The sequence below is a fragment of the Hyla sarda genome, chromosome 13 (genome assembly GCF_029499605.1).
Source record: "Hyla sarda isolate aHylSar1 chromosome 13, aHylSar1.hap1, whole genome shotgun sequence".
NCBI classification, from domain to species: domain Eukaryota; kingdom Metazoa; phylum Chordata; class Amphibia; order Anura; family Hylidae; genus Hyla; species Hyla sarda.
The window spans coordinates 34,926,091-34,953,034 of record NC_079201.1 but is presented as its reverse complement, the minus strand read 5'-3'; the positions used below and the strand labels follow the sequence as shown (position 1 = coordinate 34,953,034).

Genomic DNA, 26,944 nt, shown 5'->3' with positions numbered 1-26,944 from the left:
AAAGCCTTTAGAAGCCCTCCAGGTGCCATGGTACGCAATTGCCACCCCGTTAATATGTTGCACCACTCCTGTCAATCCACTTCCTAAATGTCTCAATTGCTATAAATTGCTGTATTTAAAGGGGTACTCCGCCCCTAGACATCTTATCCCCTATCCAAAGGATAGGGGATAAGATGTCAGATCACCGGGGTCCCGCTGCTGGGGACCCCGGGGATCGCTGCTGCAGCATCCCGTTTTCATTACTGCGCAGAGCGAGATCGCTCTGCACGTAATGACGGGCAATACAGGGTCGGAGCATCGTTACTTCATAGCTCTGCCCCTTGTGACATCACGGCCCGCCCCCGTCAATACAAGTCTATAGGAAGGGGGCGTGGCGGTCGTCACGCCCCCTGCCATAGACTTGCATTAAGGGGACGGGCCGTGATGTCATGAGGGGCGGAGCCATGACATCACGCTGCTCCGGCCCCTGTATCGCCCGTCATTACGCACAGAGCGAACTCGCTCTGTGCAGTAATGATGGCGGGGTGCCGCAGCGGCGATCCCCGGGGTCCCTAGCTTTGGATAGGGGATAAGATGCCAGGGGCGGAGTACCCCTTTAAGATGTCAAAAGGGCCTTTATTGTATTGCATACTGTAATCAATGTGTGGTTTGGCAATATGACAATGGGGAAGTCCACTATAAAAATCATGTGGCTATCTTCAGTGTCCAACTGGGATCCCTGCAGGGCCTGTGGTTGGGTGTCGTCCACCATGTACCAAGTACTAGTGTTTTACATAATGACCCAGATTTATCAATCTATCTGAGACAAAAACTGGTGTGATTTGCCCATAGCATCTAGTCCCAGCTCAGCTTTCATTTTATTAGAGCTCATTAAGATATAAAAACTGAAATGGTTGCTATGGGCAAGTCACACCAGTTTGTGTCTCAGGTTGATAAATCTGGGCCAACGGCTCCTATGTTTTAACAATGTAACTCCATTTGTACCAGGCATGGTTGGGAGCAGAAGCATTAACATGCACAAACATCAACATAGCTAAGAATCTTTCAGAGGGGAAGGAGAAGCTTGCCCTTTGCAAGCCTCTCTACTGAGAGAAACAATCATTTAGAATAAGTCTAGTGTAGAGTCTGAAAGAAAGAGGAGTACACTAGCTCTTCTCTCTGAGACCTTGTCCATTGGGAATCGCACTCAGTTGTAAGTAAAGACTGCTTATACCGGCTGTAGACTGCTAGGATTTGCTCCAGACAGACTAATGACTAATCAGAATGTCTAGAATATAGAGAGCAAGTTTTAGGTTCAAGACCAATAGGAAGGACCCTTACTAATCGCCAGCACAGGACAATCACAGCCTCCCCCCCCCCCACATAACCAACCGCAGTGAACACGAGTTTATATATAAAGCAACAATCAAGCATGCTGCTGCCTTTCCATTCAACTTTATGGTAGTTAAAGAAACAGACATGCTCTCTTGTAGAATGTGGTTCTGATGATACCTCTCCAACTGAACGTTCGGGAAAAATTTAAAGCAGAGTGCCAGCATGAAAAAAGGGGTATAAATAAGCCCATGGCTAGATGGGAATTCTCATCAGGATTCTGGGCATACCTCTTTTTATCTCCATAGTCCCTTACGGCGCTGAAATATAAGCATGTTTGTTTTTGTGCAATTCAGGCTTAAAATCCCAGGGGGTGATCCCATTGTTTTTGCCAGGGATGGTATTACCCGATGCACCCCATACAATCCCCCCCACCCTGGAATAATTTTTTAGCCTGTTATAACGGACACCAGTGATGTGGCACATTGTGGAAAATTATTTCCAGTATAATAATCAAAGATACCAATTGCCAAGTAAGGGGAAAGTGCTAAAGAAATGTCTACCATGTAAAACTACAACTCCCAGTATGACCTAAGCAGTGGTAAGGGGATGCTGGGGATTCTTGTTTTACCCATCATTACTGCAGAACTTACAAGTGACTAGAGCTCTGATGGGATATAGTGAGGAGAATACACAATGATATCAGTGACTACAGGTGACATCTTCTCTATAATGAGGAGAATACACAATGATATCAGTGACTACAGGTGACGTCTTCTCTATAGTGAGGAGAATACACAATGATATCAGTGATTACAGGTGACGTCTTCTCTATAGTGAGGAGAATACACAATGATATCAGTGACTACAGGTGACGTCTTTTCTATAGTCTTTCCTTATCTAATTCAGATGGTACATACCGCCTGGACTTGTTCCAGCTAAATCTTCTCTCTGCAGAACTTGATGTCTAGATGTCATTATCTCCTCACTTTGTCAGCGCATTCTGATCCTCTATAAGAAAACAATATTAATATCATACAGCCAGATACTGTGGCCCTGAATATAATACTGCCACCCACTGTACTCTCTAAATATAATACTGCCACCCACTGTACCCTCTAAATATACTACTTCACTGTAAACTCTGAATATAATACTACCACATACTGCGTCCTCTGAATATAAAATTGACGTGCAGTGCACCCTCTGAATACAATACCGCAACATATTGTGGTCCATAAAAATTGAATCACCCCAGCAATTCCTTATAATATACACCATACCTCTATAAAACTATAATACATGTAGTGATCTTACATTACAGAGATAATACACACTAGTAATATCATAGTACAGAGATAATACACAAAGTAAGGTCACAGTACAGGGGAAATACACACAGTGATGTCACAGTACAGGGGAAATACACACGGTGATGTCACAGTACAGGGATGATATACACAGTAATGTCACAGTACAGGGATAATACACAGTGGTGTCACAGTACAGGGATAATACACAGTGATGTCACAGTACAGGCATAATACACACAGTGATGTTACAGTACAGAGATATTACACACAGTAATGTCACAGTACAAGGATAATACATACAGTGATGTCACAGTACACGGATAATACACACAGTGATGTCACAGTACAGGGATAATACACACAGTTATGTTACAGTACAGGGATAATACACACAGTGATGTCACAGTACAGGGATAATACACACAGTGATGTCACAGTACAGGGATAATACACACAGTGATGTTACAGTACAGGGATAATACACACAGTGATGTCACAGTACAGGGATAATACACACAGTGATGTCACAGTACAGGGATAATACACACAGTGATGTTATAGTACAGGGATAATACACACAGTGATGTCACAGTACAGGGATAATACACACAGTGATGTTATAGTACAGGGATAATACACAGTGATGTCACAGTACAGGGATAATACACACAGTGATGTCACAGTACAGGGATAATACACACAGTGATGTTACAGTACAGGGATAATACACACAGTGATGTTACAGCACACCCCACAGTTTCCCAGCCTAAGCCCAGGTAATTCCAACCTATGTCCTCTTAGTCACTACCTGTGTTCCCGCTTGCCTCACCTACTCAAACAATTTTTGTACTTTTAAACCTATTTTACATATTAACAAAAAGGTTTATATATAAGCCTAGGAAAAGTCTATGGAGATTATTTTTTTTTTTCAAAGGTATGTCCGAAATCCTCATGGCTAGCCATAGACTTACTTACATCCCTGTTTTTCTGCTGACAGGTCTGCATTACTAGTTTTTCTGAAATACAATTTCTGTATATCTCTTCTCTCACAAAATATAGAACAAAAATTTGGTTTTCAGGTTTTTTGGCAGCTTTCTTAACGTATAATTGCTTTTTCCTCTAGGAGTCACACATTTTTCGTTCGTTGCATCTCCCCCAATCCAAAAAAGGTAAATATTTATCTTATCATTCATTTATCACCAGATTGCTAACTTGCTTATATTGAGTACATTGAATAAAATTACCAAAGCACTACAAATATTTTCAGTGATTGCACAATGGAAACATTATGGTTTTTGTCGTTTTTTTTAGGCTGTGCTAACAAAGTTATATCAGAATTTATAGTGTGTTGAGTAACTCGTGGCAGCTCCATATAAGAAATAATAAAAATAAAGATAAATCTACTGGTTCATTCCAGGAACTGATATTTAGAAGAGTAGAATCATTTTTGGCAATAAAGCTGTGCCCTTTCTCACACAACAGTTTCAAATAATGTTTTTTTATTTGGTCAAAATGTAAATTGGGAGGAAAGTTCAAAACCATATTGAAACCTTTTCATTAAAGAAACAGTAAAGTTGAACCATAATCATAACCAGAAAACAAATACTAGCAAAGAGTCTTCTATACGTGTGTTTAGAGGTGTCGTCTTATGAAAGTTGGAGAAGTTGGAGAAGCTTGGGCTTCTTTAGCTGTGGATTGCGAGGCGGATTTCTGAACCTGACCCCAGCTTCTAGAAGGAAAATTTATATCTTTTTTTGTCCTCCAAAGTTGTTGGAACACATGGCATACTATTTTGGAAACTACACCCCCTCAAGGAACGTAACAAGGGGTACAGTGAGCCTTAACATCCCACAGGTGTTTGATGACTTTTTGTTAAAGTTGCATGTGAAAATGTTTTTTTTTTTCTTTCACTAAAATGCAGTTTTTTCCCCCCAAAATGTTACATTTTTACAAGGCATAATAGGAGAAAATGCCCCCCCCCCCCCCCAAATTTGCAACCCCATCTCTTCTGAGTATGGAAATGCCCCATATGTGGACGTAAACTGCACTGCGGGCGTACTACAATGCTCAGAAGAAGAGTCACATTTGGCTTTTGGAAAGCAAATTATGCTTAAATAGTTTTTGGGGGGCATGTCGCATTTAGAAAGCCCCTATGGTGCCAGAACAGCAAAAAAAAAACTCCACATGGCAACATCTTTTTTTTTCCTCCAAAGTTGTTGGAACAGCAAAAAAAAAACACATAGCATACTATTTTGGAAACTACACCCCCTCAAGGAACTTAGCAAGGGAAACAGTGAGCCTTAACATCCCACAGGTGTTTCATGCCTTTTCGTTAAAGTTGGACGTGTAAATGAATTTTTTTTTTCACTAAAATGCAGTTTTCCCCCCAAATTTAACATTTTTAATGTTAATAGGAGAAAAAGCACCCCCACCAAATTTGTAACCCCATCTCTTCTGAGTATGGAAATACCCCATGTGTGGACGTCAAGTGTACTGTGGGTGCACTACAATGCTCACATTTGGCTTTTGGAAAGCAAATTTTGCTGAAATGGTTTTTGGGGGGCATGTCCCATTTAGGAAGCACCTATGGTGCCAGAACAGCAAAAAAAAAAAAAAAAAAAACAACATGGCACACTATTTTGGAAACTAAACCCCTCAAAGAACGTAACAAGGGGTATAGTGAACCTTTACACACCACAGGTGTTTGACAAATTTCCACTAAAGTTGGACGTGAAAATGAATTAGATTTTTTTCAATAAAATGCTGGTGTTACCCCACTTTTTTTTTTTTCAAGGGGTAAAAGAGAAAAAGCCTCCCAAACTTGTAACCCCGTTTCTTCTGAGTATGGAAATACCCCATATGTGGATGTAAAGTGCTCTGCCGGTGAACTACGAAAGAAGAGAAGGAGAGAGAATTTGTTTGGAATGGAAGTCACGGGCCATTTGCCAGAACAGTGCCAGAGCCCCCATGGTGCCAGAAGAGTGGACTCCCTCACATGTGACCCCATTTTGGAAACAACACCCCTCATGTAAAAAGGGGTGCAGTGAGCATTTACACCCCACTGGTGCTTGACAGATATTTGGAACAGTGGGCTGTGCAAATGAAAAATGTAATTTTTCATTTTCATTGATCACTGTTCAAAAAATCTGTCAAAAAATTTATTTTTTTACAATAACATGCTGGAGGAGACCCCAACTTTACCTTTTCATAAGGGATAAAAGGAGAAAAAGCCCCCCAAAATTTGTTAGGCAATTTCTCCAAAGTAAGGAAATACCCCATATGTGGCCCTAAACTGTTGCCTTGAAATATGACAGGGCTCCAAAGTGAGAGAGCACCTTTCGCATTTGAGGCCTAAATTAGGGATTTGCACAGATGCAAGAAATACACTTGCCTCCGATACCAAAATTACCCTACGGCAGTGTTTCCCAAACAGGGTTCCTCCAGCTGTTGCAAAACTCCCAGCATGCCTGGACAGTCAATGGCTGGAGGCTCCGTTTTAGAAACCGTGTCGTACCAGAAGTTTCTCATTTTTATTGGGGTGGAGGGCGGCTCACTGTGTAGGTGTTGTGTAGTGTTTTAGGGTACATTCACACGGGCAGGGGGTTTACAGCGAGTTTCCCGCTGGGAGCTTGAGCTGCAGCGGAAAATTTGCTACATCTCAAACTTACTGTCACGATCCCGGCTGGCAGGAGGTGGATCCTCTGTGCCAGAGAGGGATTGGCGTGGACCGTGCTAGTGGACCGGTTCTAAGTCACTACTGGTTTTCACCAGAGCCCGCCGCAAAGCGGGATGGTCTTGCTGCGGCGGTAGTGACCAGGTCGTATCCACTAGCAACGGCTCAACCTCTCTGACTGCTGAAGATAGGCGCGGTACAAGGGAGTAGACAGAAGCAAGGTCGGACGTAGCAGAAGGTCGGGGCAGGCAGCAAGGATCGTAGTCAGGGGCCACGGCAGGAGGTCTGGAACACGGGCTAGGAACAAACAAGGGAACGCTTTCACTAGGCACAAGGGCAACAAGATCCGGCAAGGGAGTGCAGGGGAAGTGAGGTATAAGTAGGGAGTGCACAGGTGGAAACTAATCAAGGTAATTGGAAGATTGGACCAGGCACCATCATTGGTGCACTGGCCCTTTAAATCGCAGAGACCCGGCGCGCGCGCCCTAGGGAGCGGGGCCGCGCACGCCGGGACAGGACCGACGGAGAGCGAGTCAGGTACGGGAGCCGGGGTGCGCATTGCGAGCGGGCGCCACCCGCATCGCGAATCGCATCCCGGCTGGAGGCGGTACCGCAGCGCACCCGGTCAGGAGATCTGACCGGGGCGCTGCAGCAACGAGGATGAGGCGAGCGCTCCGGGGAGGAACGGGGACCCGGAGCGCTCGGCGTAACAGTACCCCCCCCCTTGGGTCTCCCCCTCTTCTTGGGTCCAAAGAACCTGAGGAACAAAAAATCAATTCTTTCGTGATGAGGTCCGATGCACATTAGGAGGGGTTCCGTGCGGTAACGCACGGCACAGTCCAAACTTTCATTGTTAACACAATTGATGTAGAGGGGTCTGGCGAGACTGGTCACAGGGATGTTGAACCTGTTGATAAGAGAGGCCAAAAAAAAATTTTCTGCAGATCCGGAATCCAAAAAGGCCATAGTAGAGAAGGAGAAGGTAGAGGCAGATATCCGCACAGGCACAGTAAGGCGTGGAGAAGCAGAGTTGACATCAAGAACTGTGTCACCTTTGTGCGGAGTCAGCGTACGTCTTTCCAGGCGGGGAGGACGGATAGGACAATCCTTCAGGAAGTGTTCGGTACCGGCATAGTACAGGCAAAGATTCTCCATGCGGCGTCGTGTCCTCTCTTGAGGTGTCAAGCGAGACCGGTCAACTTGCATAGCCTCCACGGCGGGAGGCCCAGGAACGGATTGCAGAGGACCAGAGGAGAGAGGAGCCGGGGAGAAAAAACGCCTCGTGCGAACAAAGTCCATATCCAGGCGGAGCTCCAGACGCCATCCGGAAAAACGCATGTCAATGCGAGTGGCAAGATGAATGAGTTCATGTAGGTTAGCAGGAGTTTCTCGTGCGGCCAGAACATCTTTAATGTTGCTGGATAGGCCTTTTTTAAAGGTCGCGCAGAGGGCCTCATTATTCCAGGATAATTCGGAAGCAAGAGTACGGAACTGAATGGCGTACTCGCCAACGGAAGAAACACCCTGGGCCAGGTTCAGCAGGGCAGTCTCGGCAGAAGAAGCTCGGGCAGGCTCCTCGAAGACACCACGGACCTCAGCGAAGAAGGACTGGACTGTGGCTGTGGCAGGATCATTGCGGTCCCAGAGTGGTGTGGCCCCAGACAAGGCCTTTCCAGAAAGGAGACCACGGCAGAGTCTAGAGTCCTCATCAAATTTGTCCGGCAGGGACAAGCAGGGGTTAGGAGCGGCCGGTTGCTGCGGAGGAGTTGCAGGAGCCGGCGGAGGAGATGGTTGTTGCAGCTGCTGTGTCTGTGACTGAAGTTGCTGTAACTGCGGCAGCAGCTGCTGTATCTGTGACTGAAGTTGCAGTGTCACGGAGGTCAAGTATGCCAGCTGGTGATTTCGTTGGGCGATCTTTAGGGCTTGCTGGGCGACCAGTGTGGGGAGGTCGGCGACAGCTGGCAGAGGAACTTCAGCGGGATCCATGGCCGGATCTACTGTCACGATCCCGGCTGGCAGGAGGTGGATCCTCTGTGCCAGAGAGGGATTGGCGTGGACCGTGCTAGTGGACCGGTTCTAAGTCACTACTGGTTTTCACCAGAGCCCGCCGCAAAGCGGGATGGTCTTGCTGCGGCGGTAGTGACCAGGTCGTATCCACTAGCAACGGCTCAACCTCTCTGACTGCTGAAGATAGGCGCGGTACAAGGGAGTAGACAGAAGCAAGGTCGGACGTAGCAGAAGGTCGGGGCAGGCAGCAAGGATCGTAGTCAGGGGCAACGGCAGGAGGTCTGGAACACGGGCTAGGAACAAACAAGGGAACGCTTTCACTAGGCACAAGGGCAACAAGATCCGGCAAGGGAGTGCAGGGGAAGTGAGGTATAAGTAGGGAGTGCACAGGTGGAAACTAATCAAGGTAATTGGAAGATTGGACCAGGCACCATCATTGGTGCACTGGCCCTTTAAATCGCAGAGACCCGGCGCGCGCGCGCCCTAGGGAGCGGGGCCGCGCACGCCGGGACAGGACCGACGGAGAGCGAGTCAGGTACGGGAGCCGGGGTGCGCATTGCGAGCGGGCGCCACCCGCATCGCGAATCGCATCCCGGCTGGAGGCGGTACCGCAGCGCACCCGGTCAGGAGATCTGACCGGGGCGCTGCAGCAACGAGGATGAGGCGAGCGCTCCGGGGAGGAACGGGGACCCGGAGCGCTCGGCGTAACACTTGCAGCTAGAAACTCACTGTAAACCCCCGCCCGTGTGAATGAATCCTGTCCATTCCCTTGGGGATGGGGGTGCAAACCTCCAGCTGTTGCAAAACTACAACTCCCAGCATGTCTGTGCATGCTGGGGGTTGTAGTTATGCAACAGCTGGAGGCACACTGGTTGCAAAACACTAAGAGTTTGTTATTGAACTCAAATTTAGCAACCAGTGTGCCTCCAGCTGTTGCAAAAGCACAACTCCCAGCATGTACAGACAGCCAAAGGGCATGCTGGGAATTGTAGTGGTGGAGGCACACTGGTTGCGAAACACTGAGTTAGGTAACAAACTATGTGTTTTGCAACCAGTGTGCCTTCAGCTGTTGCAAAAACTACAACTCTCAGCAGGCAGTGACAGCTGAAAGGAATGCTGGGACTTGTAGTTATGCAACAGCTGGAGGCATACTACTAAAACTCCCAGCATGCCCTTTGGCTGCCCATGCTTGCTGGGAGTTGAAGTTATGCAATAGCTGGAGGCACACTGGTTACAAAACACTGGGAGTTTGTTACTTAACTCAGTGTTTTGTAACCAGTGTGCCTCCAGCTGTTGCAAAACTACAACTACCAGTATGTACAGTCTATCAGTGCATGCTGGAAGTTGTAGTTTGCAACAGCTGGAGGCACACTGGTTGTGAAACACTGAGTTAGGTGACAAATTATGTGTTTCCCAACCAGATGTTGCAAAACTACAAATCTCAGCATGCACTTACAGCCGAAAGGCATGCTGGGACTTGTAGTAATGCAACAGCTGGAGGCACAATACTGCAACTCCCAGCATGCCCTTTAGTAGTTTGTACATGCTGGGGGTTGTAGTTATGCAACAGCTGGAGGCACACTTTTTCACAGAACTGCTGGGAGTTATAGTTGTGCCTTCTGCTGTTGCATAACAACAACTCCCAGCATGCCCTTTTGTTGTTGTTAAGCAACAGCAGGAGGCCAGCCTTACCTCCTGCTACTGCATGATCATCCTCCTGCCTGCTGCTGTCTCCGCGCTCGCGGGCCGCCACTAAAGTATGGACTCCATAACACCCACTCTCGCCCTCCACCCTCCGGAATAGGGGCGGAGCGGGTGCCGTTAGGGACACCCCCACAGCTGGAGTCCTGATTCATCGGCCGTTACCGGCCGACAAATCAGGATGATCGTGAGGTGGCACCAGTGCCACCTCACTCCTGCTGCTAAAGGGTGATAGGTGCCGTCTCAGACGGCACCTATTCACCTTTTTTTCGGGGTTACCGGGGACCACCGCAAATCGCCGTTCTGAATCGATCGCTGACCCCCCCCAGGGGTTTGCACGGGGTGCCTACTGAATGATTTCAGCAGGCAACCGAGTCCGGTCCCTGCCTGGTGAGCGGCGGGGACCAGAATTCCCATGGGCGTACAGGTACGCCCTTGGTCCTTAACCCCTTAAGGACCGGGGGGTTTTCCGTTTTTGCATTTTCGTTTTTTGCTCCTTGCCTTTAAAAAATCATAACTCTTTCAATTTTGCACCTAAAAATCCATATGATGGCTTATTTTTTGCGCCACCAATTCTACTTTGTAATGACATCAGTCATTTTGCCCACAAATCTACGGTAAAATGGGAAAAAAATCATTGTGCAACAAAATTGAAAAAAAAACGCTGTTTTGTAATTTTTGGGGGCTTCCGTTTCTACGTAGTACATTTTTCGGTAAAAATGACACCTGATATTTATTCTGTAGGTCCATACGATTAAAATGATACCCTACTTATATAGGTTTGATTTTGTCGGACTTCTAGAAAAAATCATAACTACATGCAGGAAAATTAATATGTTTAAAATTGTCATCTTCTGACCCCTGGATCTCAGGCACTGAGCAGTCATTCGGCGATCGGACAGCGAGGAGGCAGGAAGGGGCCCTCCCGCTGTCCTGTCAGCTGTTCGGGATGCCGCGATTAGCCGCGGCTATCCCGAATAGCCCGACTGAGCTAGCCGGCAACTTTCACTTCCACTTTTAGCCGCAATCGGCACTGCGCGCTATTAGAGGCGGGTCCCGGCTTCACTATGACGCTGGGCCCGCCGTGATATGACGCGGGGTTAATGTGTAACCCCGCGTTATATCAGGAGAGCAGTACCAAGGAAGTACCAGGATGTCAGGGCCTACCTGTATGCCTTTGGTCCTTAAGTGGTTAACAAAAGTATTGGTACTCATACTCCATCTTGTAATGGTATCGGGACATCCCTAATAACGAGATTTATTTCAAATCCAGAAAAATGCACACAAAAAACACTGCATGTATCCCCAAAATTTACTACTAATATAAAGTACAATATGTCACAGAAAAACAACCTAGAGGGGAAAAAAAAAAAAACAGTCAATTCTAGTTTTCACAAAGGCATAAATTCTAGTTTGCACGAAGGCGTTCAGTAAATATTCTAGTTTGTAAAAAGGCTTTTAGTAAAAACTAGTTGTTCAACAAAAGCATTCAGTTGAAACTGGTTTTAACTAGGAAAAAGCAGTCAATTCTAGTTTTCACAAGGCGTTCAGTCCAAACTAGTTTTCACTAGGGAAAACTAGTTTTAACTGTAATATATATATATATATATATACAGCAACAGAAGAATGCAGCAGCACACTGCCAGCTGGCAGTGTGCTGCTGCATTCTTCTGTTGCTGTATATCTAGCCTAGTAGCGTGCACCTGTAGGCCAGGTCCATATAATAGTTTGGTATCAACTAAAGTGCTGGCTGACTTATTCTTTGTCTATATATATATATATATATATATATATATTTTTTTTTTTTTTTTTTTACTACACACTGCTATAATAACTCTTTTACACGCCAAACCTAGCAGTCTAGCATCATTTCTTCCATATGTAATAGAAGCATGTCTGCTATGACGTTTTGTTTGACTTAGAAAGATCCCATTGAATTTAAAGGGGTAGTCCAGTGGTGAAAAACTTATCCCCTATCCTAAGGATAGGGGATAAGTTTGAGATCGCGGGGGGTCCGACCGCTGGGGCCCCCTGCGATCTCTCTGTACGGGGCCCCGGCTCTCGGCCCAGATAGCGGGTGTCGACCCCCGCACGAAGCGGCGGCCGACACGCCCCTCAATACATCTCTATGGCAGAGCCGGAGATTGCCGAAGGCAGCGCTTCGGCTCTGCCATAGAGTTGTATTTAGGGGGCGTGTCGTCCGCCGCCTCGTGCGGAGGTCGACACGCCCCCTTCCCGCGGGCTGTCGGGGCTCCGTACAGGAGATCGCAGGGGGCCCCAGCGGTCGGACCCCCCGCGATCTGCAACTTATCCCCTATCACCACTGGACTACTCCTTTAAAGGGGTCTGTTAAAGATTCTGATATTTTGGCAGAAAGAATACATCTACAAATTGTACAAGTAACGCTTAATGTAAACCCCCAACAAATCTAATTCAATTATGAACATTGCCTTAGAGTAGACTATTTGTTCAGTCCACAATATATGTATACATTATACAGCAGATCTGTATCAGATCTTTATTATTACATTTCTATTTTACAGCTTCCAGGTATATTTGATGTGGAGTTTGTAAGTTCTCAACTGAGAAATTCCGGTATCCTAGAAGCTGTGCAGCTGATAAAAGATGGATATCCTATCCGCATTCCACTAGGACAGTTTGTAAACAGGTGAAAACATTAGTCAACACTTAAGGGTCCATAACCTTGAGCTCAGACATATTCTCCATCACTATATACCATTTATACACCAATGATGTTTCATCTTTTCAGATATGGTCACCTTGCAGGAAGGGAATGCACATTCACAGAAGACAGAAAGTATTGTGCTGCTGTACTAACCAAGATATTTGGTGAATCTTCAGCTTTATATCAGATTGGGAACTCAAAGGTATGTCATGGTACCCAATGGAAAGGCAGATGTTGTATAGGGCCAGCAGGAGTTGTACTACACCAGAAAGAGTGAACGGTATCGTGGTAGTTTGAGGGAAGTAGCTGGACCCGGAGTACTTTCCTAGTGGCCTCAATACACTTTGCCAATGTGGGTCTGCACATATATAAATAGTGCTTGACCCTGGGGCATGCTATACTGGTAGTGTCTGGGTGCAAATGTTCCGTGGTGTTAAAGGGATACTCCGCCTCTAGACATCTTATCCCGCGACCGGCACCCCAGAAATCCGGTGCATGGAGCGAACTTCGCTCCGTGCCGGATGATGTCACGGGAAATCCCCCTCAATGCAAGTCTATGGGAGGGAGCGTGACGTCCGTCATGCCCCCTCCCATAGACTTGCATTGAGGGGGCGTGGACGTGACATCGCTAGAGGGGCGTGACCGTTATGTCACGAGTCTCCTGTGCTGCACCCGACGCTCTAAATGAACTCTGGGTGCAGCAGGGAGATCATGGGGGTCCCCAGCGGCAGGGCCCCAACCATCAGACATCTTTGGATAGGGGATAAGATGTCTAGGGGCGGAGTACCCCTTTAAGTGCAATTACATTTTTCCCAACAGTGGCAAATTTTAAACAAGAACTTTATTTATGTTTGCTCTTTACAAGCCAATGCCAGAAACAGTCTCTTAATGAAGTGTCCAGATACCCATGCCTCAGCTGCTGTAGTCTAAGGTTGTCATATGGCTGAGGAGTCTACATCCAAACATCTGAAACTGTGACAACCAAAATATGTAATGAAGAAGTTGCGCCAAGCAACTTACACGTGCGGTTCCTGTGGAGCACATGTCCACCAACACAGCGTCTGGTTCTTCTTCTTCTGTCTACTCTCTTGTCTGGTTGACTTATGTATCTAGCATACTTACTATTAAATATCTGATTATTTGGCATTGCTCTTTGATATACTGACTGTTGTATGATATTAACTATGAATACACATAGGCCCTCATTTACTATTGCAAACCCGACATGTTTTGTCAGGTTGTGCACCAGATTCTGTCGCATTGCGACAGAAAATCTGTCTGCACCAGAATTGAAAAAAACCTGACTAACTCTCCATTTTGCTTAGAAAATCCGAAAGAGGGGCGTGACTGCCGGGAAAAGGGGCGCGGTCTCCGAAAAGGGGCGTGTTCCCAACATTTTCACAAAAAAACAACATATTTACTAAGGTTTCCACATAAAATGTGGTGGATTTGAGCTGAGGAAAACCCTACAAATCAGAGCATGTGTAAAAAAAAAAGCAAAATGTAGGGAAACCGGAAAATGTAGGGAAACCTTAGTAAATACAGTGGAAAATAAATTGTAGGGAATTAAAACCCACAAAGAAACCTACACAACACTCTTAGTAAATGAGGGCCATAGTGTTGGTTTTTTACTAGTGTGACATTGATTGATATTGATATTGTTTCCAACTTGCAGGATTCCATTCTATTTACTATGGGGATTCACAGATTAAAGGAGTAGTCCAGTGGTGACCCAGTGGTGAACAACTTATCCCTTATCCTAAGGATAGGGGATAAGTTTGAGATCGCGGGGGGTCCGACCGCTGGGGCCCCCAGCGATCTCCTGTACGGAGGATAAGGGATAAGTTTTTCACCACTGGACTACCCCTTTAAGAAGTCAGGAAAGTTTTCTGACCAGCAATTTTTTTGGGTGGAAATTTCCAGCCATTTATTCACAGGATTTTCTGTGAATTCAAAAGTAAATCCATTGGATTTTGAAACCACGCCCCTTTCGTGACTGACCACGCCTCTTTAATAGCAGACCACACACCCTTTTCAGGTTTGCCGGGTTTGTAGGTTTATTTTGGCACACAACCCAACAAAATAGGTAGGTTTTGCGATAGTAAATAAGGGCCTATGTTATTTGCGAAATCTATTGGCTCCATATAGGGTCATTATCTTGACTAACATTGCGCACTTTAGTTCATTGTGCATGTTTAGAGTCACGGTGTCGAGACAGTTTTATATTGACAGAGGTGAATCTACTGCCACAAAACAACTTATATTCTTCTGCAGCAGCTAGTTTGGGTATTAGGATATTGCATTATTATATTGTACAAGGAACTGTAAAAAAGCATAAGTGACCCTGAGAAGAATATAGAATAAGGCAATTATCATTGTATACAGCAAAGAGGAGATATAAAACACTCTTTAAAGGAAATGTGTGGGATGTTTATAAACTCGGCCAAGACTAAAGTATATTGCACAGTATAGTTGTTGTATAGGAAGTGGTATTCACAGAAGAAAGGATGCACAATAGTAAAAATTAAACTTGTCCCCCATGCTCATAGGTTTTGCCACCCAGGACACAGGATAACTATAACTGGGCTTCTCTCTAAAGGCCCCATAGGAACCACAGGGGCTCTCTTTATTGTATGAATGCCCTTGCAGGTGAACCAATGCATTTAAACTAATTAAAGAAATCCTAAAGACCTATTTGTTGTGCATGTAGAAGGAAAAATAGGTTAGGGTTAAAATATTATGAAGAAACTATACAAAAAATATGGAGAAAAACTGTTCCAGGTTAAACCCCCCCAAAGGACGAGGGGGCATCTGGAGAAGGAAAGGTTTATTCTAAAGGGGCGACACGCCTTCTTTACCGTGAGGACTGTGAATTTATGGAACGGTCTACCTCAGGAACTGGTCACAGCAGGAACAATTAACAGCTTTAAAACAGGGTTAGATACATTCCTGGAACAAAATAACATTAATGCTTATGCAGAATTATAAAACTACATCCCTTTCCCTTATCCCCTTACACCCTTCACTTCAATTCCCTGGTTGGACTTGATGGACGTATGTCTTTTTTCAATCATATTAACTATGTAACTATGAAAACTAACTTGTTTTCAACCCTTTTTACACCATTGTGCTTTGCTTATACTTATAATGGTCATTGAGCATTGATGAAGATTGATATTAATATTTATTCCATGATGTGTAACGTTGGAAATATTGTATATCCATTGTGCAGGTCTTTCTAAAAGAGCGTTCCCGAGAGATCCTACAGAGGAAATGGGAAGAGATTCAGAGTTTGGCTGCTCTCACGCTACAGAAAAATCTTAGGGGATTCCTTAACCGTAAGAATTTTCAAGAATATCGCCGCAAAATCACAGTTGTTCAGGCTCAGGTCAGGGGACGACAAGCCAGGTGAGCGTTCTAGTTTAATACCTAGGGCACAATGAAGTTTTTGGGTAAATTGATAATGTAGTGTTCAATATAAGGTATTTGTTAAACAGAGATCTTATAAAGTTACATAGCTAGAAACTGGAGTTTAGGGAAATGTTTTATATATTTATATCTAGAGCTTAGGGGAAGGTTTTTTGTAGCTAAAAAGTTGGTTGACCGTGTTGGATTTTGTTGGCATTTCCCCATTTGTAATAGATGGGTCTCTCATTTCATGATGTATGTAACTTTCTTCATTGGTCAGTAATTATCTGAAAAGGCTATACATATATGGAGCCTTCTAAGGACTGTCATGGCATAAACCAGTGTTTCCCAAGCCCAGTCCTTAAGGGAGTACTCCGCTGCTCAGCGTTTGGAACAAACTGTTCCGAACGCTGTAGCCAGCGCCGGAAGCTTGTGATGTCATAGGCCCGCCCCCATTACATCACGCCCGCCCCCTCAATGCAAGTCTATGGGAGGGGGCATGGTGGCTGCCATGCCCCCTCCCATAGACTTGCATTGAGGGGGTGGGGTGTGACAAAATGGGGGCAGGGCTATGACATAACGAGCTCCCGGCAGCGGAGTACCCCTTTAAGTACCCCAACAGTTCATGTTTTCAGAATTTCCTTAGCCTTTAACAGGTGATATACTTATTGTCAGTGCATCAGACATCACCAAAAGTGTTCTCTGTATGGGATGTCCTCAAATCAGGACCTGTTGGAAGTACATGAGGACTGCACTTGGAAATCACTGGCCTAGACCCTCTGGCATGTTTTATTTTGTGGTGGAGGGATTATTCATTTGAGTTATCTGTCTGACAACTCATTGGCTTAGAGTTGCTTGCTTTTTTTCTGCATTTCACCAGCTAAAAATTGAAAACTTACCAAGAAATATTTGAGCACCTTAATATGCAATATAATAACTATAAAGGGTATTTCTACATTTTAACATGTCATTTTTAGGTACAAAATTACCATATTTTTCGCCCTATAGGACGCACCGGCATATAAGACGCACCCAATTTTAAAGGTGCAAAATCTAGAAAAAAAAGATTCTGAACCCAACAGTGATCTTCAACCTGCGGACCTCCAGATGTTGCAAAACTACAACTCCCAGCATGCTGGGAGTTGTAGTTTTGCAACATTTGGAGGTCCGCAGGTTGAAGACCACTGGTATAGGAGGTAATACTCACGTGTCCCCGCCGCTCCGGACCCGTCACCGCTCATCACCGCTGCCCTGGATGTCGCTCCATCGCTGTCGCCGTGTCCCCGTGGTGTCCCCGACGCTCCGGACGTCTTCTTCCCCGGGATCCATGCTCTCCGTCGCCGTCATCACGTTGCTACGCACGCCGCTCCTATTGGATGATTGGACGGCGTGCACAACGACGTGATGACGTCGAAGGAGAGCGCCGACATGCAGGGGATCCCGGCACGGAGCAGACACCGAGGAGGCAGGTAAGGTCCCTCCCGGTGTCCTGTAAGCTGTTCGGGACGCCGCGATTTCACCGACTGAGCAGCCGGGTTACTGTCACTTTCGCTTCAGACGCGGCGGTCAGCTTTGATCGCCGCGTCTGAAGGGTTAATACAGGGCATTACCGCGATCGGTGATGTCCTGTATTAGCCGCGGGTCCCGGCCGTTGATGGCCGCAGGGACCGCCGCGATAGGTGTGTATTCGCCGTATAAGACGCACCAACTTTTCCTTCCCAGTTTCGGGGAAGAAAAAGTGCGTCTTATACGGCAAAAAATAACTTTTTTTTTCTGAAACAGAGATCCAAACCCCTACATAGGTATAAAAGATAACATGCTGCTGCCCGCAGGCACCTTTAGGGTAGTTACTTTCTGCATACTGCTTTATTATAGAGTTTATAAGGAACCTGGCACTATTTCCTAAAAAAAAAACTGCAGCAACATGGAATGTAGGAAAAAATCTAATTTCCTGTCAATCTATAGCTCAATAGCTTGCTAAGATTACAGCACTTGCAGATTATAGTACTTGCCAGAGGTGCCTGCCCCAAATGACTAGCTATTGGCAATTTACATATCCACATTTATTAAAGGTAATTTCTTTACAGCTATGGATCGGACTGCGGACATCTTATAATGGTAGGAAATGTGATATTTTCATACATTGCATGTTGCCTCTAGTTATATAGGCAGAAAATCAGTGACAGGTTCCCTTTGTTACATAACAGTATGCAGTGAGCTCTTAAGCTCCCTCTAATGGCAGCCACAGGTAGCCAACATGTTATGTTTTAAATCTATGCTTATGTATGGGATTTTAGTTCTGTGTCAGAAAAACAGAGCTCTGATCTCTATAGAGCTATATTAAGAAATGTATTATCATAGCAGTTTTAGCCTATTTAGAGTACAGCTTCCCAATCTGTATGCCTCCAGCTATTGCAAAACTACAACTCCCAGCATGCCTGGACAGGCTTTGGCTGTACGGGCATGCTAGGAGTTTTAGTTATGCAATAGCTGGAGGCACACTGGTTGGGAAACACTGGATTAGGTTAAAGCCTTACAATATGTAAAGTAAGTAAGTAAGTGAAGTTCTGAAATCGAGTATTTTGTAAAAATTATTAGGGTGCTGGAGCAATGCTTGGAAATGATATATACATATCCAAAAGTAGCAATTAGATGGACCACAGGGTGTTTTCTTCTGTCATCGTCAGTTTTTTTTTGTCTACCTCTATGTAACTATCCTAAAATAAACTAAAATAACTTGTCCAGGTCGGGGAAAAAAGGTCTGATTTGTCCTAGAATTGCACCAGACTTGTCTACCATCCCACCCTATATTCATTTGATTGGCGAGGAGGTGTTATTCCAGATACAGCCCATTTTAAAGTCATGTCTGTTCTACTAATCTATTGGTTCTGCCCTCACTATGTGCCCAGTTGGGCTCTAGAAAAAGTGATAACTATCTTGCAGACATTAATGTGCAGGATAAAAGAATACGAATTCTAAAACACTGTGTTTAAAGGGATTATCAAGGATTAGAAAAACAGAGCTGGCTTCTTTTAAAAAACAGCACCACCCCTGTCCTCAGGTTGTTTGGGGAAATGCAGCTCAGTCTCATTGAAATTGAATGTTTGCTGTTTTTGAAAAACTGTGCTCATTTTTTCTATTCCTGGATAACCGCCTTTAACAACCTTTTTACTGTGTTTTTATTACTATTTTCCTATGCCTCATATGTAGGCAGCGTTATAGGAGACTGAAAAACACCCGAGTGCAGTTTGGAGCTGTCCTCCTGATCTCAAGGATTCCTTCCATACACAGACGTATTTGCCAGGTGACCATTTGTAAATACATAACCTTATAGAGTTTTCCTCTTTGTGTAGGCCTTAGTACTCTCTAGCCAGTGTGTCTCTTATATTTCTATACGCCTAGTTTTACAGTTGATATTTTCCTTTTTGCTATTCCCTGAGACATGTCATGTGCCAAAGTCCATATGACACTTGAGGCAATTACAGCCTCCATGGAGCTCTCTGCATAACATCTACCTTGCTCTTTCTCTTGTATTTTCCTTATTGGACTTTGCCTGTCCCTGCCCTCCGGGTGTGTCTCACTGTCATTTTGCTGTCACACGGAGCTACAGGCACTCCATGAGATCTGTTCCGGAGGGGATCCTTAGCTATTAGATTGGGGTATGGATATATATATATTGGGAGGTAGAATGTGTACATTGTGGATGTTGTGAAGTTTTGAAGTACAAATAGGTAAATTAGAATTGAATGACCAATGGGTGCCTCCCATATCATGACATAGGTGTTAAGTGACTGAGATTCTGAGTTTGTTATATATGTTTTGATGTTTACGCATCATCTATACGTGTCTGAGTGACTCATGTATATATGTTTGTGGGTCTAAGGTTTTATTACATTTGTCGTATCAATGTGTATCTCTCTGTTCACACAAGTCTCTTTCCTGCTTTTTGTGTAAACATTTGTATGAATTCAATAGGCTGCCTCTTTGCATATCAGTCAGTATATTAACCAAAGCCTTCATCTCTACAGCTAAAAGCCACAGGCGAGGAGTCCCCTCCCAGCATGGTAAGTTTACGCTCTATGGTATTCTCTAGTATGTTGTCACTTTGTTTCCATTATCATTCACAATTATAGAGTTACATTTCTGGTATGATCTGAATGCAGTTACTTGTGTGTGTCTACAATGTGAATATTTCATTGGGAATAAAACAGGGATTCTTCACCCATGCCCACATCCCAAGCTGCATGCATTTTATAGAACAGAAGGAGCTAAGCAGAATGATACGTAGTTTTATGGGAAATGTTCCAACATAACTTATCATGTTTCCATGTAAACCTCTGCTCATTCTGTCCTAAGTAGTCATGTGGGCGGTCCTACTCAGTGATTGACAACTATCTGTGCATTTAGGAAAAGCTGTCAATGACTGAATTGGACATCCCACTTGACTACTTGACTACCACTTGACTACCACTTGACTACTTGACTACCACTTGACTACTTGACTACCACTTGACTACTTGACTACCACTCGACTACTTAGCCCAAAATAAGAAGAACTTTAACAGATAAATGACAAGTTATCCTGGAACTTTTCCCACAAAACTATATATTAATCCACTTATCTCCTCCTATAACATGATGCCTGCAGATTGGACAGCATTTTGCACCTAACAGGTTCTCTTGAAGTGCTGGGCCGGTACATTTAAATATATTTTATTTGTTGGACAAAGGAAATGAACGACATCTGTCACAGATGGGATCAGGCTTGGTGCACTCTTTTATTGATTGAAAGCAACATTCACTCCAGTTGACCCTGAATGTGTTTTTGTTCTAATTACCCTCAAACATGGGATCGTCCAGAGATAGATGCTCAATATGCAGAAAAAATTGGAAACACAAAAGGGAAGCGCAACAATGTGCCGTAAAAGTTTTCAGATATAACGAAGACAAAGAGGTGAAGAAAACTTGCTCACCTTCTGGTGTTGTGCAGTGGGCACAACACCATATCGCGCTTGTATCCCGTTACAAAGGGAATAGTGAAATCAGGGGGTGCAGCTCACACCGTGGCGTCCTGGAATTCCTGGACGTCTGGAGAATGCAAGAGGTGAAGATCCCCGGGGCTCCGGTTCACGTGTAAAAGAGGTGTGTTCGAGCGCTCACTCCTGTAGAATAGCTTGGCTGGGATCGTGGCAGTAAGAAGTAGCCGGACACGGTTAAAGATATAATAACCGGATTTTATTTGTATAGATCACAGATATATATCTGTGATCTATACAAATAAAATCCGGTTATTATATCTTTAACCGTGTCCGGCTACTTCTTACTGCCACGATCCCAGCCAAGCTATTCTACAGGAGTGAGCGCTCGAACACACCTCTTTTACACGTGAACCGGAGCCCTGGGGATCTTCACCTCTTGCATCGTCCAGAGATAGACACCCATATACAGGAGGCTGACCCTCACGTGCCCTGAATACACTCTTATCGTGTCTTGTACATTTCACTGATTTAATGACTCATAAGAGACTTGATTACATAACTAGTAGCAGAATCGACTTTATGGCAGAGGTGAAGGCCACAATGGTGATTCCCTACCCACCACCCAAACTAACTATAATAGATACTACCTGCATTGCATAGTCTGTTTTTTTCAACCTGAAATATTTATTTGCTCATTTACAAAACATAATAATAATACACCAAAAAGGAGTTGTTGGAATCGAATGAAGCTTTCTGTGTGTAAATGTAATGATGACATATGTAAGTACTGTAATTACAATATTAGGGCAGAAGAAGAGGTTTATTAGGGAAAACTGTACATTTGAAAGAGGGCTCTAGTACCCTGTTGGGCCACCTCTAGCCCTGATACGATATGAGATACGGTTGGTCATGGAGACATAAAGGTTCTGTATAGCACCCTGCGGTACATTTGTCCACAGACATTGTGGCTAGGCCTGTAGATTCTGCACACTTTGCTGAAGCTGGCAACCAAAATAGTCTCAAAAATGGCCAGAACGGCCTAGATGATGGGCAATTCAAAATGACAAACCCGCTTCTCTCAGTCCTATGATACTCCCCACCTCAAAGTCAAAGTGTGTCATAGAGGCATGTCTAGCAGTCAACAATCCCTCACCAAGAGGTACACTACCCAAAAGAACCCTCTGAGAGCCTTTTAATAAGGCAGTGGGAAAAGCACTTTTATGATCTCTTGTGGAAAGACCCAGTTTCTAATCAGACCTGTAATAATTTACATATATGCCTGATATATAACTTCATGCCACGTTTTACAGCAATCCAATATTTTTATTTTTATTCACTATATTTTTGCCAATGAGTGTACTTAGCTTTAGAATGATAAAGCTTTAGAATAATTAAAGTAGTTCTTAGCCATCCAAATTGCTAATAGAGGTTTGGGAGAGGAGTGGTGTCTCGGTCTCCCTGTCTTCCAGCCCTTGCTGCTGCAGTTGACCAGGAAACTTGGAGCTCCCTATACTGAGCTTTCCCACATCTATGATTGACAGCTCTTGCATTCAATAAAGAGACTACTAGAGCTTCCAATCTTAGCTGAGAGGAGGGCCAAGGAATTTCTTAAAGGGGTTATCCACCAAAAGGGGATTTTAGTACATACATGCCAGAACGGATTATTTCCCGTTGGATTTTGTTCTCTAAACTACACATTCCATAGTTCCATGCTTGCAAGTATGAGGTCACTTTACTTCCTTCCACACATCAGCTACCCCACCCATTGAAACACAGTGTTTTCTAATCAGGGGGCCTACAGCTGTTGCAAAATTGAAGCAGGACTGGCTCCCTCTGATCATCTGACTAGTGATGTCATGACTCGATGCACTGCAACCTGGGAAATCCCAAGACATGAGTAATTTTGTATTCTGTTAAAAATAAATATTGGGGCGATAATCACAGAAGAATTGTGAGGAAACTGTCACACACTGGTACAGACACTATATTATGAACTACACTAACTTTACAGCCCCTGAAGGATAGTCAAATAAATAAAATTCCTGGAATACCCCATTAATACAAAGTAGAGTCCACCTCTTGAGCACTTTCTATAATAGTGGCCAGGTTAGACATCTTACTAGGTCATGCAACCAAGTACCATTTCTATAACACATAATTAAAAACCCAAAACAGTATTACTATACCTGACTCAAGCCATCAATTTATCACTGTTTATGGTCAACTATTTTCTTAAATGACTGCATGTAATAATATGCTTTGCGGCAATGGCAACTGCAAGGGAAATGTGTAGCCAAGAGGACTTTTTAAGGGCAAAATCAAATGTTTTTTAAAAAGGGTGGGAAGCTGAACCCACCAAATAGATGCCTGAAAAGTGTTAGGATAGTGGTGTGGTTATCCAACTTCTGTGAAATTACAGTCTTCAATTATGATTTGTCTGCATGTTTAGAGTTGTTGTAATTCCAAAGAATTCACACCACTGCCTAAGGCTATGTTTACACCATGTTTATCATATACGTCTGCCATATATATCAGGACTGTTCCTGACATATGCCCCAATTTAGTAATACAGCAGCAGCATACATCGCAACAATGGCAATGTACAGTATAAGTGTTGGCTTACTTAAAAAAAAATGCACAGTCTGCTATCCTTTCCTATACAGTAAAAACAGGGACATGCCAAAACATACTACTCAGATATGCACTGGGAGCTTTCTAGGCACATACAGAAAACATATTTACCAGAACATGGTGTGAATATAGTCTTAGAGAGGTAAATAGATTTCAACAATGTCAAGTGTTTTATAAATAATGAAATATTAAATTACCTCAGATGAAGTATACAGAGGAACAACATAAATATTGAGGGCCTCAATGCAAAGTCCACACATGCAATTCATAAATCATGTGTCTTCTTCTGTGACAGAAGGGTCCTTGTACCCACTCAGGCTCCAGGGCCTGAAAATGACAATATTGCTGCCAGGGGTCAAGTCCTGGAAACAAAAAGTGTGGGAACTCACCCAAGATTTCCACTTAAAGGGGTACTCCGCCCCTAGACATCTTATCCCCTATCCAAAGGATAGGGGATAAGATGTCAGATCGCCACGGTGCCGCTGCTGGGGAGCCCCGGGATCCCCGCTGCGGCACTGCGCTATCAGGGGCCGGAGCATCATTATGTCACGGCTCCGCCCCTCGTGACGTCACAGCCTGCCCCTTTCAATACAAGTCTATGGGAGGGGGCGCGGCGGTCAGCACGCCCCCTGCTATAGACTTGCATTAAGGGGACGGGCCGTGATGTCACGAGGGGCGGAGCCATGATGTCACGCGGCTCCGTCCCCTGTATCGCCCGTCATTACGCACAGAGCGAACTCGCTCTGTGCTGTAATGATAACGCAGTGCGGGGGTCCCCAGCAGCGGAACCGCGGCGATCTGACATCTTATCCCCTATCCTTTGGATAGGGGATAAGATGTCTAGGGGCGGAGTACCCCTTTAAGGGCTGGTCCTACTAATGGAAACTGTGTTACACAATGCAAATAATGAAGAGAGGAAGGAGGCACAATTCACACTAACTGGATACAATATCCGGCATAAAAAACTGAGAATCCAAGTGTAGGCCGCCAAACAAATAGAAAAAGCTAGGATTGTGGTGGTGGTGCATGGAACAAAAAAGTCAATAATACAGGCGGCAGTAAATGATAGAGATAGATCCTGCACTCACCGCGTCCATCGCTTTGTCATGGAAGGAAGTAGAGGGTAGGTAGTAGATGGGGGCTTAAAGGCAATGATCGGTGGTTTCGTGCTAATTAGCACTTCTTCCGGCCTTGGCTTACGTCATCGCTCCCGGCATTTTTTGTGCAAATTGCAGTGCCCACGTGATAAACCGAAACATGGAAAGAAAAAGCAAAATGCAAAAATTATTTAAGAAAATAATAGTGGACCAACAGTATCAAAGGACCTGTACAGAAGAAAATAATTTATCCAAAAATGGAGAGAGATCAACTCTATCATTTAGTCCTATAGGACCTTGGGCTTGTAGGCGTAGTATCCATTTTGCCTCGCTGCGTAGAAGTGCCCGGTCGTGATTTCCACCTAAACTTGGAAACTGTGTTACTGCTGTGGAAAAAGTGCAGGAACTCAGTTCCCATGGGTTTCTGCATGACTTGAGCCCCGATTGCTGCACACTATAAAGATAGGCCCCTAATATATATTATTTTCTGATATGCTCATATCTCATTCCTGGTATTGCTTATTAGAGTTTTTTTCACTAAAGGGAATCTGTCAGCTCTTGTTGCTGCAAAAAGACAAGGGGACACTCCTATCTGGAGAAAAAAAGGTTTAGTCTTCAAGGGCGACAAGTCTTCTTTAACATAAGAACTGTTAATGTATGGAATAGTCTACCTCAGGGCAAAGACACAGCAGGAACAGTGAGGGATTCAAAACAGACTTAGACAACGTCTGAGAACCAAATAACATTATTGCGTATGTAGAAGTATAGTATCAAAATCCACTTCCGTTCATGCACCCATACCCCTTCGTCCATCTCCTCCTTTCCTTGGTTGAACTTGATGGACATGTGTCTTTTCTCAACCGTACTTACTAAGTATCTATATGTAACTATGTAACTACGGAATGTAAAACATTGTCTATAGTACAGCAAAAGAAGATTGAAATGGAGCACTCACCAGGTCAGTAGCTTGAAGACTGTATACTTTATTTCATATGTTCATCACAAGTGCAGGGGAGCAGACAAGAGCGGTGAGGGGGGAGTGTATGGGCGAGCGTGAGCGTGCAGCACTTCGTCAGGCCTGGGGAAGCATTACACGTGCGATACGGACCGCCTGCAAGATAAAAAATGTTTTAAATATTTGTACAATTATATAAACCCCCCTCCCCTAATAAAATATCAAATTACCCATATTTTCCCATTGTACACAAAAAAAATTACCGTATTTATCGGCGTATAACATGTATTGGCGTATAACACGTATTGGCGTATAACACGCACCCCCATTTTAACAGGGAAATGTAAGTAAAAAAAATAAAATGTAAAATAAATTACTTTCGTTTTCTTCTGCACTTCAGTTTGGTCCCGTCCCCTCCAGTGCCCCATCATTCCTTCCCTTTTATCAGTCCTTGTGCCACATTTACCCCTCTCATTGCCACCCCCCATGTCTCATCATCCCCCCCATGTCTCAATATTATCCCCCTGTCATAGACCACCACTAGCCATAGACATTAAGCCTTTAGTGCCTCCCCCCACCATAATTTCCCCCTGTCTCATCATCCCCCACTCTGTCTCATCATGTCCCCCATGATTCCCCCCTCATCATTTCCCCTGTCTCATCATCCCCCCATCATTTCCTCCGGTCTCATGTTCCCCCCATCATGTTTCTCCTATGCTATTCTTCCCCTCCCTCATCATTCCCCCTTTTCCCTGCTTTTCATAGTTTTTTTTATTTTCCTTACTTGGCTGCGCTTTGGCAAGCCAGGTCAGGCTTCGGGTCTTGTGGGCTGCGGTCAGTGAAGCAGATGAATGATGTCCTCTCCCAGCTTCTCTGCGCGGCATCAGGGACGTCAATTTTCATTTCCTGCAACCGCCGCGAGTCAGAGTTCAGAGGGCGGCGACTACAGGAAATGAAAAGTGACGTCTTTGATGCCGGCAGAGGACGTCATTTATCTGCATCACTGACCACAGCCCACAAGACCCCCGCCTGACCTGGCCTGCCGAAGCGCAGCTAGGTAAGGAAAATAAAAAAAACTATAAAAAGCAGGGAAAAGGGGGAATGATGAGGGAGGTAAGAAAGATTTAAAGTAAAACTGTCACGATGATTAAAATGAGCCCTACCTTGTCTGGATCTGCGCCGT

At 44.5% G+C, this 26,944-nt stretch overlaps 1 protein-coding gene across 1 annotated transcript in view; it reads left to right on the top strand.

Annotated features, from left to right (window-relative positions):
* The window catches only part of MYO15B (myosin XVB), a 203,904-nt gene that overhangs the window by 55,476 nt on the left and 121,484 nt on the right, over positions 1-26,944 (top strand). Inside the window, exons 8-13 of the mRNA XM_056549601.1 lie at positions 3,748-3,793; positions 12,549-12,673; positions 12,776-12,893; positions 15,924-16,099; positions 19,310-19,403; positions 20,128-20,163. Coding sequence (XP_056405576.1) covers positions 3,748-3,793; positions 12,549-12,673; positions 12,776-12,893; positions 15,924-16,099; positions 19,310-19,403; positions 20,128-20,163 — 595 coding nt within the window. The remainder of the gene's footprint in view (positions 1-3,747; positions 3,794-12,548; positions 12,674-12,775; positions 12,894-15,923; positions 16,100-19,309; positions 19,404-20,127; positions 20,164-26,944) is intronic.